The sequence below is a fragment of the Cryptotermes secundus genome, unplaced genomic scaffold, assembly GCF_002891405.2.
Source record: "Cryptotermes secundus unplaced genomic scaffold, Csec_1.0 scaffold1863, whole genome shotgun sequence".
Taxonomy (NCBI): Eukaryota; Metazoa; Arthropoda; class Insecta; order Blattodea; family Kalotermitidae; genus Cryptotermes; species Cryptotermes secundus.
The window spans coordinates 434068-454581 of NW_019725440.1; the positions used below are offsets into that span (position 1 = coordinate 434068).

Genomic DNA, 20514 nt, shown 5'->3' on the forward strand with positions numbered 1-20514 from the left:
TAGGAGGGCAAATTATTCAAACTGTGAAATATGCAGATGACCTTGTGTTAATGGCTAAGGAAGAAACTGTGCTACAGGGCATGATTGATAGACTAATTGAAATTGGAAGGTGCTATGGCATGGAAATGAATGTGGAGAAAACAAAAGTAATGAAAATTTCGAGACAACCAACCCCAGCCACAATAAAGATAGCCAAAAACAACTGGAGAATGTGAAATGTTTTAAATATTTGGGTAGCTTGTTAACAGATGATGGAAGGTGTACTAGTGAAATTAAATCCAGGATTGCCATGGCAAAAGCTGCATTTCGCAAGAAGAAGAATCTTTTTACCAGCAAATTGGACTTAAATTTGAGGAAGAAACTGGTGAAATGCTACATTTGGAAAGTTTCAAAATGTGGTGTTGGAGACGGATGGAGAATATCAGTTGGACCGATTATGTGAGAAATAAAGAAGTGTTAATTAGAGTCAGTTAGCAGAGGAATATCCTACATGAAATAAGAAAACGGAAGGCTAATTGGATAGGTCATATCTTACGCAGAAACTGCCTTCTAAAAGAAGCTATTGAAGGAAAGCTAGAGGGGCGGATAGAAGTGACAAGAAGACAAGGAAGGAGACGTAAGAAGATGCTGGATGACCTTGGGGACAGAAGAGGATACTGTCATTTGAAGGAGAAAGCTCTAGATCGCATTAAGTGGAGGAACTGTTTTGGAAGAGACTGCGGACCTGTCGTCTGACAGATTACTGATGATGATGATGATTCAAGTATAAAGTGATATTTACATAGGGACATATATCATATAATTTATTTGGAGAGGTCAGAAGAAAACAAAAGTGAAAAAGTAGATGAAAAGAGAAAGGCTGTCAATTTTAGTGAAAATGGAACCACCTGAAATTTCACATGTATGAATTCAAGGAAACATGTCACCATCAATCTGATATGAGAACATACAATTTGCTACTAATTTCTGGTAATTTGTGTGGGGTGGAGTGGCTATAATGTGAACATAGGTAAAGTTTTCCCTTTGCGTAATTAATCAAGCCCTACGCCGTGAAGGTGCATGGGGTAGTAGATGTGTAGATCCACATTTTCTTGACCTCGGCACTAGCTGGAGGTGAGTGGCCAACTTCACACCCCGGTGAAAGAGCCACCAGTACCCATTGGATACGAGGTTGGGTGGACCCCAGAGCCGGTCTGGATGACGTGGAGATGAGAAAATTCTTGACTCTACCAGGACACGAACTGCCACCTCTCAGTCACTCAGCCCATAGCCAGTCGCTATACTGACTACGATATCAAAGCTCCTAAAATGTGGACATGAATTTAATTCTTCAACTATAAAGACATTATCACAGAGAAATCACTTGTAGCATTGTAAGCATTTAGAAAGGCTCTCAGTATCAGTGCTACATAGCACCAGTACACCTTCAGTGTTTGGCGATAAATTTCATTACTGAAGCTGGTAAGATGATGAAATGGTCTTTTCAATCAAGCTTCAGCAAACAGGCTGAGTTAGAGGGTAAGTTACAGAGTGTTTCAGGGGAACATTGCATTTAGTAAATGAATCAGATACAATTCATGTCACCCCTTTCTTCCCCTTCAAGTCTAAATGGTGAAACTTAATGTAGTGTGGTATTTTTATTTATATATAAAGTAAAATTATTCTTATTGTTTCCTTGCATACAGTAGTATCCATTTATATCTTTTGCCACCTCTAGCTGGGATAGCAACTGGCTATGGGCTAGATGACAGAGGGGTTGGAGTTTGAGTCCAGGTAGGGTCAAGAATTTTCTCTTCTCCATGTCGTCCAGACCGGCTCTGGGGGCCACCCAGCCTCCTATCCAATGGGTACCGGGGGCTGTTGGGGTTAAAGCAGCCGGTGTGTGAAGCTGACCACTCACCTCCATGTAGTTCCAAAGTTATGAATAGTGCAGCTATACCTCCACTCCCCCATACACATTCATGGCATAGTACTTAATTAGTTAAGCACAGGGACAGCTTTACCTTTACCTTACCTCTAGAAATATCTGAATTACAACAGTGGACTTCATGAAGCAATTACAGCTGACATTCACTCACCGTACACCAAGTCCTGTGTAGGAAAGAAGGAACCCTTCTGCACTCAATGAAAGTGCCGAACTGCTAGAAGTTCCAGGTTGCTGAAAGATCATTAAAAGCACCATCTTAGAAAAAGGCTACCCACATAAACAATCTAAGATCTGTATGACTGCTTCATATACTGTTATCTACTTGAATAATTTACACACCTTTAATTCTATACAAGAAATTTTGACAAAGAAATAAAATACTGTATTTTAACCAGCTACTTCTGACAGCAAACATTTGGTTATATGAATGTATGTGAGTACACATAATTAATCATGCAATCTGCATCTTCATGTACTGCTCCCCCCCCCTTCCATCTCCTCCAAGTACAAATATCAGCTTGAACAGACAAATGTTGAAGTTTCTGAAATCATGCAAGTGAGCCTTGCACTTAACCAACTCATGAAACATGGGGGTGGGCAGGTAGCTGTGCACAGATGGTTATGGCAGCGGGAAGAAGGGCGAGGCACACTTGCACTAAGGAGGAACTCAGAATCAGTGGTGCTGTGTAGATGGCTAGCATAATCATCATATCTTAAAAGCCTATTTTACAAATGATGTTAGTACAAAAGACTGCTAAATTACAGTTGAAATAAACATTGGATTCTTGGTCACATTTATGTCTCATGCTTGGCTGGCAACTTGCAGCTCCAAATGTAGGCCACTAACTACTATGATTTACTTTAACCCTGAACTGAAGGAGACATATACGTAGCAGTCATTAAGTTTGTGGAACGTGGTTTTATCACATCATATTACAAGGTATTCACATACGCTTACACAGATCCACATCAGCCCTCAAAATAGTTGCCGTTGGCCGCTATGCAAGTCTGTCAACATTGATATAGCCGCCAAAAACATTACTGAAACTTATTGGCAAGAAATTCCCATACGGTGTCTCTTGTGGCAATGACCACCTCCTTGGACGACTGAAATCTACGACCACGTAGCTTTGCTTTCAAGTGATGAAAGAGAAACAAATCGCGTGGTGCAAGATCAGCTGAGTATGGAGGGTGTGGCAAAACGGTGACCTGTTGCCTTGTCAGTTCCTCTTGGACAAGAACAGAGCGATGTGCAGGGGCGTTGTCGTGTAGCAACAGCCAATTTTCCTACGCCAAATGTTTCGCTAGGGGATTTGCCTAGTTTTTGGTAGAACTTGATGTTTGCCCATTGTTCAAACTGCCACATTTTTTATTTCCGCCACTTGCATTTAACTGCAATTTGCAATAGAGGTCATAGTTCTATTTACACTGTTTGCACACAACTGCATCTTGCTGTGACGAGAGATGAACTGACAGGGCATCATATCATGCCTCAACCTATCCGCTGTAGTGAGCTACGACGACGCTTTGCAGCCATTCCACAAACTTACTGACTGTGGTAATATTTTCATTGAATGTAATAAAATGCAGAAGAGTAGATGCTGGCTTGAATGTACTTAACTGTTTCACTAGGTATGACAGAACATTTCATCATCATCAAATGGAAAAATCTTGGGTATGACATACCATTATGTAATCTTATTTAAATGGCCTACAGCTCCTAAGTATGATGAGATACAGAGCTGGCACTTTCACCATTATGAAAGATGTAATTTTATTGTCTAGATGGCAGAATTATACAAGACACATAGCATATTACCTGCCACCCCTCCAACGTTTCTACAGTGCATTTGCTCTGGCAGCAGGCTGCAATTACTTGAGTTTTCATAAAATGGCGCCGAACAGTTTAAAGTACAAGCACATAAATAATGATATCTTCTGGACTTTCAAAATCATGGAAGTATAACGCACATACAGTAAAGTATTGTGGCGTGGTGCCTAAAAGCCGGATTATATGACATCCACTGCTATGCAACAGCTACAATAAGAACACATACTTCAGTGGCAACAAATGCGTAAGCAGACTGCCACCTAGGAAATTGTTCAAGTAACAGAGACAGAACTGTTGAGTTCCCACAGCAGCAGATATGCTAGCCAATGCTGAGTCGAAGGTGTTCTCTTGGCAGTAAGCAAAGACCTACTTTAAGATCAGATCCAAGGAGATGGGAATTGAGATAAGATCAGACAAGGGAGGAGATCAAAGGAGTGATCAGAGAGAGAAGCAAGAGGAGAACCAACATAGTTACAAGGAACTTTAGAGTGTGATCACTGTTGCAGTTACGAAGTGTTATAATTATCGCGTGTGATAATTGTCTGTAGTTCTGCCTGGCGTAATTTTACAATAAACAGCTTCATCTAAAGCCGCAACCCAGTAATTATTTGTCATGGATACCCGGACATATGACAGTATGTAGAGTTTGCATGGCTGAAAAGAAAAGTTACCCAGGGCATGTTACCCTACAGCAGAAAAAACTTCACAGGCAAGTGGTTAATCAAGTGGAAAATACATTACACACTATGCCAGTGCACCTATTAATACGGAATCTTTCTTGAGGCACTGAACTGCATGATTTTTACCGTCAGCCTCTCACCCAGAACCCAAACCACTGTCTACTGAGAGAAAGCCTGGAGTCATGGCTAATATGATATACTTTGCAAACATGAATGTGTATTTTTTAAAGTAAACACACTGTTGCAAATAACTCGCCACGAGACTAGATGTTCAAAATATCTCCCTTCAGCTCTTAAACAAACTCCGGGTCTCCTGAAGATACTAGTTGCAGTTCACTGACCTTGATGGACATAATTCTTCACAGATGTTGTGCTTCAGTTCATCCAACGTGTGGGGATTATTTGAATGCACTTTGTTTTTTAGGTTTCCCCACTAACAGAAATCATTGGGATTTACTTTGCAGACCAAAATCTGTGACACATCAGTCTGTCTTCAAGCATCTCATTGAACGCATTAATGCAATAATTTGCAGTCTGCTGGGGAAACATCTTGCACTAAATAATAGTATAGCTTTGCCTCTTCTCTAATTGTCTAAAAATAAGGGGCAAAAAAGTCTCCGACATACTCTTCGGATTTAATGCTGTGGCGTACAGACCTACTGCTGGGCAGTGACAGTGAAACAAATAAGACATCAGCCTTTGCTAGGCAGCAGTCAGCATGCCAATGGTTTCACACACAACAATGGATACAGTATCAGAGGAATGGTATTTTCTGTGTGGTCCATACCTAGATGTTATAAGCAGGACAAATACTGACTGCTGTTCAATTCAGTTGAGTGAAGCGCAGGAAAATGAAGAGTTGGTTGGTAAGTTAGAGAACTGAGGTTCAGCTGTTAAAAGTTTGTAGCTGAGACACACGGATAGTTCAGGAACCCAGAATAAGGGGAATGTCTAATACTGAAGCCGTTACCAGGCAATGACTGGTGAAGACACTGCAGGCTGGAAAAGACTTAATGTGCACTGTGTAAACTGCAGAGTCTGAGAATTTGCGATAGTACTACAGTTACGATCTGTGATCAGTAAATTTAATTACCAATCCAAACCCCATACACATGAGAATACTCTTATTCAAATAATATGGGTCATACTATTCATGCAGCAGTAATGGTACACCATCACTCACTCACTCACTCACTGATGGAGCTGAGCCCTTCTTGAGAAGCTGCCAATCGTGCAGCTACTCAAGAATTTCCCAGCATTTTATGGAACCTGAAGGCTTATTACTGTGTTCACAAGAGCTCTCCATAGGTCCCTATTCTGAGCCAGATCAATCCAATCCATACCATCCCATCCTATCTCTCTAAGATCCATTTTAATACTGTTCACCTACCTATGTCTTGGTCTTACCAGTGGTCTCTTTCCTTCTGGCTTTCCCACCAATATGCTATATGCATTCCTCTTCTCTCCCATTCATGCTACATGCACTGTCCACCTCATCCACCTTGACTTGATCATTCTAATTATACTTGGAAAAGACTACAAGTTATGAAGCTCCTCATTATGCAGTTTTCTCTAACCTCCTGTCACTTCATCTTTCTTTGGTCCAAATATTCTCAACACCCTCAGTGTATGCTCCTCTGTTGAAGACAGAGACCAAGTTTCACACCCACATAGAACCACAGGCAAAAATAGAGTTTATTCTAATTTTTATGTTTTTAGACAGCAGACGAAAAGGCACAACATTCTGAACTGAATGGTAGCAAGCAGTATCCAAGTAAAATCTCCTCTTAATCTCCTCCTGAATCCAGTTTTGATTTCTTATAGTTGTTCCCAAATATCTGAACTGTGCCACATTTTCAAAACATCTGTTAGCTATCTTCATGTCATGATTTTGTCCTGCATTTTGGTGACAATATAGCAACATATACAGTAGAACTTGGTTATAACGTCATCAAAGGGACCTAAAAATAGTGTCGTTATAAATGAACGTCGTTGTAACCGAAATGGGCACTTCCACAGTAGCCTTATGTTAGTCACGTAAAAATCTACCAAAAACCGAGTTAAAATGTTGCATTTTTTAGTGAAATACGTAGTTAAGTACAGACTAACGTAACATTAACGTGGAATTGCCCAAATGTGTAATATCAAAGACATATTACAGCGCTTTTCACTGACAATACACACAATATTTCACGAATCACTTAAACTTTCTCTTCAATGCTTAAAACTTTCCTTTTCATTGCCATGTTTTCGCTACTGCACTTCTCTGGGTTTAGGCAGGAACACTATAGGGTAAGTAGACAATGTGAGGTCCTGTTAGACGAGATTCTAGGAAAGGAATGCAGTTAACAACCTGCCTCGTCCTCTTGCACTATTCACGCAGTCCCACCCCACACCCTTGTTTTCGCATAAAACCCACGCTCCTCTTGCAGCCCGCAGTCGTATTCTTCCAGGACAGTCACGTCAGCAAGTAGAGAAAGTGAGGGTGGGCAGACACATCGAACTTTCCCACGATATCAGAGAAATTCAGGAATGAAAATGACGTTACATACGAGGTTGCTGCATTTGTGCATGTCGTACTAAGCAAGGTATAAAAACAGTTGCTTTATGAGGAATTAGTTCGTACCATTGAATATTTGACGCAATAGACAAGGTGTCGCAGAAACCGATGTTGCTATAACCAAGTTTTACTGTACTTAGTTTTCTTTCCAATGCAATAATATGCAGCACATTACAAATACATATTTTTAGAAGAAAGAATCCAAAGCTATAAAAACGCCTGGCATGATCACGTCTTAAGAGTGGGCTCTTCAAGACTAACACAAAAAGTTAAAAATTATACCCCCTCCCCCAAAAAAAAACACGTTGAATGGCTGAAAAGATGATAGGAGGATGGTCTTTGATATGGTAACTACTAATAAAAGCCTATCTTGGAGTAGGTGATGATGATGATTACTTTAATACTCTTACTACAAACATGCGAAAGGAAATAAATATTTGAAAATATTGTGACATGCTGAGCTATGGATGACGCCCCTCCCCCACCCCCCGCCAGCCGTGATGCGCCGAGCGAAGCCGAAGCGAGCCGATGTTAGCCGAGTCCTAGCATCCTGGTCGCTAGGCAACGCGAGTCAACAGCGGTGACGTCACCAAGTAGTAACAGCGGTTACTTCCGGACAGCGTGGCTAGCAACAAGGCACCAGACGACAATTGTCTGATCAAGGCTACATAAGTTGCAGCGAAGGCTATTCACAGTCAGTTGTACTGAGTCAGTCAGTTAGTCCTGGAGCTACCTACGAGTCAGTCCTCGAGCTACCTCCGAGTTAGTTCCGAGTTAGCCAGCAACTAGTCAGTTGTATTGTGGCATTTGGAGTGTAATATTTGTGATACTGCAGATAGCAGTAATCGTCAGATTGTAATTTGGGTGATTGTAAGTGCGAATGTGAAATAAAATTCGCTACATCAAATACATCGTGAAGTTATTCGTCGCGTTATACGCAAAAGACACGTGACAATATGTTTATGTGACAGTTACTGATTCAATTTCCTCCTTAAAGTCACTATCCTCTATTCAGTTTCACAAGTCTCACTGTGTTCACCATTCCTATCATCAGTCTCAGCCTCAGTATCTTCACAGTTCCCATGTTCTGTTTCTCATTCACTGCTCACTGCCAACATTCCCACCCACTTCTGCATCTCTTCTTCCATCTACTGCATTATATATATATATACACACACACTCACACTCAACTCTCGATTATCCGGGATAATGGTGGGGATGGAAATCACGATTAATCGAAAACCAGGTTAAGACAAATTTTATTAAAAGTAGTACTCTAATACTGTACCTTCATAATACTATAGGCCTACCTGTATTTAAATTTAGTCAACCTCATTTTTATGTCATCTCATGGCCTATTTAATACTTTTTTACATTACACTGAAGTATGAATTAGTTATTTCAATCACAGTGTTCAACAACATCCAACACTTTTTACGAATGTTCACACTTAACACTTAAAAAAATTTAATCTTGCCATTTGCTATTTCGCGGCATTTTCCTTTTTACAGATATCCATACGAAGCCTATGTAATATTAGCTTGTCACTTAATAAACTTTTCTCTTCACTCTCAAGATAGTCTAGTAAAGATTCCAAATGATTAAGAGCAGCACCATGTGATATTTTCTTACTACCATACTGCATTGCTAATTGTTTAACTACACCTCTTTTTCCCAACTGATTGATAATTTCAAGTTTCTATTGAATACTTAACACAACACGCTTCCTTTTACACCCTGACATTTTGCTAACGCACTTGAAGATCGATACAAAGAGACTAACTAGGGCGGTGTATCTGTCCTTGAAACTTTTCTTTCACCCCTACCCTAGAACACTGTGTTAGCATAACAGGACCAAAAAAGGCAGACCTCGGTTCACACTAGTGCGAAAATTGTGTTACAACTCACCATGTGAAACAAAAGTGAACGAATATTAAACAACATATAAGTCTCAAAAAAGCCCCAGCAGCCCCGGTTAAGCCGCAAACTGGTTTATCCACCCCCAGATAATCAAGAGTTAAGTGTATATAGCATGTTTTAAGGCCTGTGACTATCACTTCTGGAAACATATGTTGCTGTGGTCTTGATCCCTTAGCAGAGTGGTTCTACAAATGAGATCTTTTACTTTCCCAGCTGGTGCCTCCTGCCAAGATCCATTCACGATACAATTTTTCAAATGATCCCTATTCACTGAGCTTCATAACTTGTACTCTTTTCCAAGTATAATTAGAATGGTCAAGTCAAGGAGCATCAGGTGGGCAGGGCATGTAGCACAAATGGGGGAGAAGAGGAATGCATATAGGATATTGGTGGGAAAGCCAGAAGGAAAGAGACCACTGGGAAGACCAATGTATGGGGGGNGTGGACAATATTAAAATGGATCTTAGAGAGACTGGATGGGATTGATCTTGCTCAGGATAGGGAAGAGTGGAAGGCTCTTGTGAACACGGTAATGAACCTTTGGGTTCCATAAAATGTTGGGAAATTCTTGAATAGCCGCAGATTTGGCTTCTCCTCAAGAAGGGGTCAGAGGAAGAAAAAGAAGGAGGAGGAGGAGATCCCTATTCACTATAATATCTAGAATTTGTTGCTGTCGGATCATTCTTCAGGTATGGACCCAAGGTCAGTATTCACAGCATGAATTATAGATATGACTTCCAGCATTAAATGACCTTTAAACACACTCCTTGTTTTCTCAATAATAGCCTTTGTCCCTTGTTCCTGGCAACTTGTAACTAGTTTTCCATTATTTCATTTAGTCATCCAGCCCATAGCGTCACATGTCTGGCAGTCCCGAAAGCACTCATACCTTAGGTGTTCTGATTCGGTTCCATATATGACGGTACTTTCACATTGTCTGTCTACTCTATTCATTTCCTGAAGATTTTTTGACAACAGATTTTGTGCTTATATCATAGATGGTGTAATTGGATGGCACACTGAAATACTTGTACACTGGTGTTTCATCAGAATTGCCTCTTTTGCTTAGTAGGTAATTACTTGCTTTTCAGAGTTGAATTATGAGCTTTGGAAAGGTGAGAAGTGTCTCACTGATGAGTGATAGTAACTTCTAGCAATGTGAAGTTCTTTACTATGGAGAAAACCCATTCCTCCATATTACCTGTACACAGCACCCTGTTATGGCCTTAAATTCCTGATGCTTGTTGAATTAAGTGATGCTGCATGTAATTTGTACTATATTCTGTCTCTGGGCTTGTTCAAAAAATTATTTTTCCATAGAACTGGCAGTCTTTAATTTCTGTTTCTGTTGTTTCCACTGTCAGATGTTTGCCCTAGAGACACCATATCTTCTTATTTTTAACAGCTATTTATTTGCTCACCCTAATCTTAAATTAATATCATAACAGCACCTGACACTTCAAACAAGTTACTGGTGAAATTTTCTGCCATCTTCATAGTGAGGGATAATTGAGTTTCCACAGAATTTTGTGATATATATTGGTGAATTACTGCTTTAATTTTTTTAAGTCTAAAGGCACTTCTGGCAAACTTGCAGCTGTTCACCTTGAAATGTATCAGTCTTTATTACTTTCTATTCTCACAGCACAATATGACATGAATCTGCATGTTTCTAGGCAATGGCTCAGCAAACATGTTCCTGTGGCAATGAAAATGCATGCAACAATAGAGGCACTGTTAGAAATAGCGTTTTCTGCTCAGTCTGTGCTGAGGTGAGATGAGGTTTAGAGCTTAGTGAGTTGAGAGTCACGTGGTGGTGAGAAGACTAGGAGGCTGGTGTGAAATGGCCACAAGTTATATGCAAGAGCTGTCAGTTGAAAGTCCATCTGTGAAGAGAAAACCTTACGTGTGATATTTGGAGTGTGTAATTCAGTGAGACTGCTATAGTTCCTGTGATAAAATTGACAGGAAATGGCTAGTGTAGGATGTAACAGACTGAGGACACTAGTTTGTGTGTGACAGTGATCTGTAAAGTGCAGCCACAACTTGTGAGTGTATAAGTGGTCAATAAGACCAATAGCCAATCCAAAGTCCCATCAATAGTCACCCTAATACATGACAATACACACACAAAACATATCCCAGAATTCATAAGTACATATAATTTCATTACTCTTGAAATACTGGGGAGGCAGAAAAAACTCATCTCCCATTCAAGTAAATATAACACATATCCTTTTGACACAGAACACTAATATGCAGAACAAAAGCAGTTATCAGAAAGTTCAAGACATGTATGCATCTAGAATGTCTGGTTAAAATGGAGCATAAGTTACATGAGTAAATATGGTAAATAACTCCCATATTATCATACGTAGTGTGTTCAAAAGGTATAGAACCTTTGGTCGGCAGAAATACATTTATTGACTTGGAGGTACAAAACCCTAATCCCCTTCAAAGTAGTCTCCTTGGTAATGCACACACTTCTCCCAGTGCTTCCGCCATTGTTGGAAACACGTCTGGAACATGTCTTTTGGAATGGTGATCAGCTGGGCCATTGCATTCTGCATGATGTCTCCTCTTGACTCAAATCAGGTTCCTTTCAGCGGCATTTTCAGCTTGGGAAATAGCCAAAAGTCACATGGAGCCATGTTGGGAGAGTAGGGAGCCCGACGAACCACAGGGATCTTGTGTTTGGCAACAAAAGTCTGAATCAGATGCGCAGTTTCGGTACGAATTTCACAGACACTCTCCTCATGCCCAAATCCTCGGTCAAAATTGAATGTACCGATCCAATGCTTACCCCTATCTCGTTCGCAATCTCGGACTGTGATACGACGGTCCTCCATGACCAAAGTCCGCACTTGCTCAATGACATTCTCATTTCGGCTTGTTGAGGGTCTGCCTGAACGCGGTTCACTGTCCACTGATGTGTAGCCATCTTTGAAGCGGTTGTACCACTCATTTATCTGTGAGTTGCTCATGCCATCGTCCCCGAAAGCCTGTTGAATCTTGCAAATGGTTTCCACTTGGGTATAGGCAAGCTTTTGGCAAAATTTGATGCAGTATCGCTGCTCATGTTGTTCCATCATTTTACACCTTACTGGAATCCGACGAGCACTCACTACACGTCCTCACTCACAGGCCGACTGCCAGCGACTGACCCTTTCTGCGGGTGGGAAAAAATTCACGACTGTGCATGATGTCCCCTCCACATCTCCACCGAAGGCAGCCTCCCACGTTTCATTGGTTTACGTGGGAAAAAGAATCCTTGATAATCCTCGAACACACCACGTACTGTGAGTTCATTCACCATTGCGCTACATATAATATGAGGTTTAAAAGACGATAATAATCTAGATTTCAGCCTTCTGGGTTATGACACTGTGCAGTCTCATAGGTGGTTACCAACATTTGAAAGGAAAGTTGCAGCCTGCACATTCTGGGCAAAATGTACCCTGAAACAGTGATATACAGGATGTCATAACCCAGATGACAATAACCTAAACCATTGGAATGGGTGAAATATATATGCGGATATCATGTCAAGCAATAGAGTTCATTATTAAATTTCTGAACATCATGATTACACCAACCTCTTCTTCCCTCTGAACCTTGTAATATTCTTCACCACCACACTAACCATGTCCGTTTATTTGCAGATTGCCCTGGAGTTGTGGGTCTCTATATTTAAATACCAATGGTAAAACAAACCTATAATTAAAGCATTTTCATTTTTGGTACATTTCCTTCTTCTTACAATTTTGATTTGTTTCAAAATTCCACAGCAGGATGTGAGAATAGTTCCTAATACACAGTTTTAGGTATTATCTCATATTCTTCAGGAAGAACTAAGGAAGGTAATCTATCTAATGTGGCTGTATCAACTGTAGAAGTTTGTTTGCCGAAATATGTGAGATGATGATTATATATGGTAAACAGGAAAGTTCTGGCCTATAGGAAGACCGACGAACACCATAAAATACCTCAGCCAAGTGTCAAAACTCACACTTAGTACATCCTGAATAAAAAGCAGTAACATTAGCACTTCAGGTAACCTGTACCATAAAACTGTGAAAAATGGAAAGTTTCGCTTAAGTTAGCTGAAACTACAGCTGAATTTTGAGATGGGAAGCTCCCACATAAAAATACCAGGATATTCAACATGATAAAACTGTTCTTTCCATAAGGCTGAAGATATTGTGTACTGCAGTTCTGAAAGTCAGTAGCCAAAGGGAGCTACACACCTGAATGCAAGACTCTTCCTCCAGAGACTCGTCAGGCATTTCATGAGGGTGCGTATGTCTTTCAAACAAGTTCTTCAGTTCATCAGGAAGAAGTTGGTTTCTCAATGTTCCAAGCAACATCTTTGCAGGAATGATGAAGCGGTGTTGGTCAATATTGAGACGATCTTCAGTTGCATTCTAACAACAAAATAATTATATTTCAACTTTAACTTTTATAAGTTACAAATAAGAGTGATGAAAGTAAGAGACATGTGACGTTCCACACTAATTTATCCCACTCATCCAAAGTCATGCTATTGCTTGCACCCTTGAAAGAGAAGAATGGAAGTCATGTTTGTATTCAGAATGTCACGAGTCCAAATCCTGGCCTGCAGTGAGATCTAAAAGTTTGTAACAATTGCATATTAACATAAATATTGAGTATTTGGACATTATCCACATTCTGACTTTTATTTTTAACACAAAGTGCTGGAGACCAGCTATCCTGACTGAGGGTTTTGCAGGTATTTCCAATATCTCCAGGCAAATGTCAGGATAGTAACTCACATTCGATCATGACCACTTCCTTCCATATCTAATCATCCTACCATTTGAAGAGCATTCATTTGGAGAAATTTGCTTCTACTGGACTATGCAGTGTCACATCCAAGATGATAGCACTTCACATGATCACTTGAGCGAGAACCTCAAGTCCAACATCCTACCATCTGAGCTACTCACAGCAGTGTTACATAAACCATAAATAAATATGTTATTACCTGAACCCTCATGGTGTATCCCCACGACTGTGTTTGTGCTTTCATGTCTTCTGTTGATATACGTGTTTGTACATCTTGGAAAGGCACTTTTCTTTTCTGATGTCTCCTGGTTGGAGGGGCAAGTTGAATATCTTGCTCAAGTACAAGTGGTGGAAGCTAATAAAACACAACAGTAATAGGCCCTCAGTTTGGGACAGTCAAAGAACATGATGAGTACAGCTGCTGGAATAATCTGCATTTTCATTTTACATCTAATATCATTCTTGACAATACACGGTAATATGTAAGTTATTACAAAATATGGTAAGCTAATAAAATTATGTTGCAGCATTATGTTCAATAACCCATGAAGTGACTATGCGTGCAACTATCTCCATGACCTTAATATCAAAAGTGGCTATTCCTGTCAAGCATTCTTAGCCCAAGTGATTTCTTATGGGGGTTTAAGATTTAGTTCACAGAAACAATCCATAATGATTTAAGGAAGAAATTTTAGCAGCTGCAATCAGCATCAATGACTATACTCTGCATGGAACAGTGTAAATTTCCGAAAGCTGGCAAACAAAATCTTGGATGATAACTACTTGACTTCGACTCTTCTAAGATTTCTGTGTTCAATAACACTAAACACAGTGCTTGTATGTGGACGATGCTTCCAAAGAGCTATGGAAGATGGGTGTGTTTGGAGTGTGCTCCTGGGCTGGCCACAGGTATTCCAATGTATAGGATATGTAGAGGTCTGGACAATAAATGTTATAATGGGTGAGTGAAAAAAATGGTATGAATGCATGACTTTAAACTTCGAAGGAATTCATTAAAATGTTTTCAATTTCAAGACCTTATTTAGTGCAATTAGTCAACGACACAGTTTGAGACATGTTGAAGTGAAAACAGAGATTGGTATATATGAGTAATACAGTGGATGGGATTGAGGGGCAGACCAGAAATAATAATTAGATTATATTTGGACTAGAGGATTTTGACAGACTTTATAATGACAGTGGGAAGAATAAGACTGGCTAAGAACCCACAAGAGACAACTAGAATGACTGTGGCTATAGAACGTAGTTGCAAAAGTCTCGTACTGTTGCTGAGCTGAGCAGAGCAGATGTGTGAGATCAGTGTGAAAGACATGAAGCTGTGAATGAGAACTTAGAGGAGCAGAGCAGTGGCATACACTGAACAGTAGTGAACAAAGCAAGCTGACAACAAAATCCTAAGTGGCTACTGACACTGAGGCATTAACTGTTCCAAGTTACAATATGTTCATTTTGGGTCTAAAATGTAGATGATCTGTTATTTTGGATGTTTTCCATTCAGGGTCTACTGAAATCTTCAAATTCTGCTCAGGAAGGGGGAGAAGGGGGCAACTGAAGTCCAATATTTGAAAATCAGCCATAGAAGTATTTTTAAGAAATGTCTGAAAGTGGGAAATCAAGAAATTTGGAAAATAAATATAACAATGGTGGAGTGTGTTAATGAGTTTAACTACCTAACAGTTACTTTGGCTTCTCAAGAGTAATAAATGCAGAGCTCTTCTTACTGCCTGCATCATGCTACTTTCTTGCTTGGCTTACTCTAAGATCCTGAGGGAAAGATGGAGGTGGTATGTGCCTCATAAATGTCAGTCAACTTTCGTGCGGCCTACACAATGTTATATCCCAGATGAACTCTCTATTTGTGATGATGATTGCAAATAATGGAAATAAAGGATCGGTGCGAAATACCAGAGCAATTTTGCTCAAGATATCTGAAAAAAGAAAGAGAGCCATAAATAAGCTCTAGATGTTAAGGGATAAAGAATTAAAACAAACAGATATGGTTGAAAGTAGAAATATTTATGTGAATGTATTCTAAAATCATGTCTTCTGTGGTTAACTAAAAGACAGTAGGTCAACTGTTAGCATCCATTAATGTACATCATAGGCAACAAACAAATTTCATGCAACTCATAATGTCTGTATGTATTTTAGAGATAAATACAATTAAAATTGGAGTCTTTCTGGAAAGCTGCTGTACAGTATTTTAGTGATTTGTCAGCTTTACATTTGTGGACAAGGGAAGGCTGTTCTTAATCTCATGGGCCGGCATGTGAAAATAAACACTAGAGTTTACTCAGGCTAATTAATTTCTGCATTGTATTGCCTGATGTATTAAATTCTCAGAAAACAATAAATACATAACAGCTTGCCCCACATCATTTTCAACGGTATACTTTACTGTTTACATTAATTATGAAAGTTAACTTCTGTGCAATTTTTAAAGCACATTAATTATAAAGTTTATATACATAACATAAATTGTTAAAATATTTAAATATGTAATGAAAGGAAAAGAATATCAATGAATGTACATATCACGTGATAAAACCAAGTAACATCTTTTAATTTATAATATTTCGTGTAAATTGAAATTCTTCAGTTGCAACCAATGACATTAAGCAGTCCAAATTTTAAATTATCTTACAGTATTTTAAAATAAATTGCTTTTCCATAATATCTACTTACAGAAACTGTCCTTGTTCTGGAAGGAGAGGCAGGATGAGGGACAGGAGGAAGCAGAGGTGGAGTTTTGGTTGGGGGTGACAATGGAGTTGGACGTGGTTGTTCATCCTCAAGTGCTGTTGCTGTTACAGGAATTTGTGGTTCTGTAGGAACATCTGGAGGCCTTTCAACTTCCACATGGGTTTCTGGAACTCGATCAATTTCGGGTACAGGAACTATGGGTTCAGCAGGTGCTGGTAGTTGTTCTTGTGGGACAGGAACTCTCCCTTCTCTACGTAAAAGTAAAACACTTCTGACTGTTTCGCAGATACCGCACATTTGAAAATACATATATACATATATATATTAAGTTTCAAGAGATTAAAGAGAATATTTGTAACTTTTAAAACAACAATGTGCTCTCTAATGTTTACATCACCTAAGAGCATATTTAATAAAATTTATCTCAAAACAGTCATTCTATAGTTTCTTCAGACTGTGTACATAGAAATATTTATAAGAATCCAAAGTGTGTGTGTGGACAATGAAAGGCAGAGTTGATAGCACATGTTATTCCATAATGACACGCCATCTCATGGAGAATAAAACAAGACATTTTGGTCAGAAATGGCTAGAGAAAAGAGATGTGGTCTACTGGACTCTATTATCTCAGTTCTTGCCTACAAGAACAGAAAGAGCAAATTTACATGCAGTATCTACATGATTACAGAAACATACAAGGACAGAACACTGCATCTGAACATGTATGATAACGTTTACTGAAGTGTCTGTATGTGATATGACTTCAAAGACACTTTCAGGTGGAATTAAGGTCTGAAGCTTAGTGTGGGTAAATCTTGGAACGACAAGCCATACAGTGTAGATAAGTTTAATGTCCACAATTAAATTATTTATATATTGTAGCAAGCCCAGTACTGGGTAGCAATCTTGAAACAAGCAACTAAACAACATGTGGTGCTATGCAACAGATCCACGATAACCAACTATACACAACCATTACTGAGTAATACTTTCACAAACAAACACGTTCCCATGGAAGTGATTGGAGTACAACAATGAATGGTGTTTCCTATGCAGTCTGTGTCAAGATGTCATAACTGGGATGGGTCTGGAAGTTTGTCAGAGTTGTAAGGGACTCTGTTAAGTAGATACTTAGTTGGTGCAGTTGAGAGCAAGCGGGCAATGAAGTGAGCACAGAAGCTGAAGAATTTCCATTATTACAAGCCGTCACCATGAATTGGTTCCTCCTAATACTACGGTCAACTCTGACTTTTACTGTGATATTTTGAGACACTTGAGAGAAAATGTGCGATGAAAAAGGCTGGAACTTTGGTGCAACCACAACTGGCTCCTTCATAATGACAACACGCCTGCTCACACGGTAGAGTTTGTGACTAACAACATGGTTATCGTTCCCATCCTCCCTACTCACTGGACTTAGCCCTTGTGATTTAGCTTTGTTTTCCAAATTGAAAATGAAACTGAAGGGATGACATTTTGAAACAGTGTCTGACATCCAAAGGGAATCACAAGCGGTTCTCAACAGCATTAAGGAAAATGACTTCCAGTGCTTCTGAAGTGGTAAAAACGATGGGATCCCTGTATATGTTCCCAAGGAGACTATTTTGAAGGAGATGGCAACCAAAATTGAGTAAGTTTAGCCAGAATTTCTTTTTTGACATTGTCTGTGAACTCCAATTCAAAACCCCATCAATAGTCACACTTATACACATGACAACTGGTGTCAGAAGTGGTTGGATTGGAAAAGGTTGAATCGATTGAATTATTTGGTTCCAGGATTACACTATATCGCCACACAATGGAGATGGAACAAATGATGGCATGCCTGCTGCCTGAAATGAGAACCAGCCAAACCAAGGCAGATGCCTACCTAAAAGAACTGAAAGAAGAATTGACGGAAAGACTGGAAGCCAAGATTGAAGTTGAATTAAGAACCACTTTGAGAAGTTTGAGGTCCTTTGAAATACTCTCATCTCCTGGATGGATATTGACCAAACCAGGACAGAGGTCATTAAAGAAGAAATAACAGCCAAGATGGACACCAATCAGGAATAACAGCTCTACACAGACAAATAAAAAGAGAGAAAGGGTCACAAACATATGCAAATACAAAAACAAAAATGGGCCACATTTACATCCACACCATTAAAAACTATTCAAGTATACTACATACAAGACAGCATTTAAAAAACGAAATTAAAAACACACTCAATCCAACTCCAAAAACAAATAGATATAATGAATGTATAATAAACCCTCATTAATCTGGTTACATTGAATCCAGATCAAAATATGAGAAATATACATGCTTCAAAAGACACAGGCATTTAGGAAGGTAGATGAGTCACTTTTCTGTTGAGACAAAACTTGAGTTTCTTCAAACCTGCATTATTATGTTAAAAAACAAGTACAACTTCTGAATCTTCTGTCAAATAAATGTTCAGATTTTTATAGTTCTTTAATACAGGCTCCACAGTGATGATTTTTATTTGTTTTCATCAGCACTATCATTACATTTTCAATTTATTTGTTATAATTATTTTTCTTGTCTTCTAGGGCTACCTTTTGCTTCACTACTCTGGATTATCACTTAATCCAGAAGATCTCCCCCCCCCCTTAATCCAGATTAGCAATGGTTTACTGTATATACAAACTAAAATGTCCATATTGCAAGAAGTCCTGTATCAGGCAACTAGGAAAATCCTTAATAAATATATTTACAAAATTAGAATCAGAAAAAATAAATAGAATTCCTCCTTTGCTACACACATCCTAAAGAGACACTAATATGGAAAATCAAGAACATTAAGGATATAATAGATTATGCAGAAAAAGGAGAAATCAGGAATATTAATGACAAATTCTATATTTATATGGAAATTTAAAAGTACTAACAGAAGCACATGAAAGGTCCTTCACTCACTCACTCACTAACTCATGGAGCTGAGCCCTTCTTGAGAAGCTGCCAACTGTGCAGCTACTCAAGAACTTCCCATTATTTTTTAGAATCTGAAGGTTAATTACTGTGTTCACAAGAGCCCTCCACTGGTCCCTATCCTGAGCCAGACCAATCTAATCCATACCATCCCGTCCCACTCTATATCTCTGAGATCCATTCTAATATTGTCCACCCACCTACATCTTGGTCTTCTCAGTGGTCTCCTTCCTTCTGGCTTTCCCACCAATATCCTATATGCATTCACCCTCTCCCCAATTCGTGCTACATGCCCTGCCCACCTCATCCTCCTTGACTTCTTCATTCTAATTATACTTGGAGAAGAGTACACGTTATGAAGCTCCTCATTATGCAGTTTTCTCCAACCGCCTGTCACTTCATCTTTCTTCAGTCCAAATACGAGTATTCTCCACAACACCCTGTTCTCAAACACCCTCGGCCTATGTTCCTCCCTTAATGTCAGAGACCAAGTTTCACACCCATACAGAACCAGAGGCAAAATTACAGTTTTGTATATTCCAATTTTTATGTCTTTACACAGCAGACAAGAAGACAAAAGGTTCTGGACTGAATGGTAGCAAGTATTACACAAGTTCAATCTCCTCTTAATTCATCCTGAATCAGATTTTTATTTGTTATATTCGTTCCAAATATCTGAATTATGCCACATTTTCGAAACATGTTACCTATCTTTATGTCACGATTTTGCCATGCATTTGGTGATGAGACAACAATATATACAGTATGCGCCAAAAATTACAGCACTGAAACGAAAAGAAGAACAGTAATACCTTGTTGTCATCTGTGAGTTTATTTCTCCTGAAAGAAACTAACTTACACACTATTAGCATGTTGATTTACCACGGTTTGAGTAATGTAAGTTTTCAAAGTGTGTGCCACCTCGCTGTAGACAATGTTCATATCGTTCATGCAGATTCTCAATCATATCCCTGAACAAAGGATGCTGCAGACTCCTGCAAAAGGAGACAATTTGCTCTCGTAATGCAGGCACAGTTCTTGGCGGATCTTCACAGTTGAATACATTCTCCTTTAACATTCCCCACAAGTAGGCATCAGGTGGTGTAAGATCAGGGGAATGGGAAGTCAGTT

General features: G+C 39.3%; 1 protein-coding gene across 1 annotated transcript in view; it reads right to left on the reverse strand.

The window, feature by feature from the left end:
* The window catches only part of LOC111863446, a 75257-nt gene that overhangs the window by 18566 nt on the left and 36177 nt on the right, over positions 1-20514 (reverse strand). Inside the window, exons 8-10 of the mRNA XM_023849789.2 lie at positions 13924-14029; positions 13166-13342; positions 2079-2158 (exon numbers count right to left, since the gene is read on the reverse strand). Of these exons, the coding sequence (XP_023705557.1) occupies positions 2079-2158; positions 13166-13342; positions 13924-14029 (363 nt within the window). The remainder of the gene's footprint in view (positions 1-2078; positions 2159-13165; positions 13343-13923; positions 14030-20514) is intronic.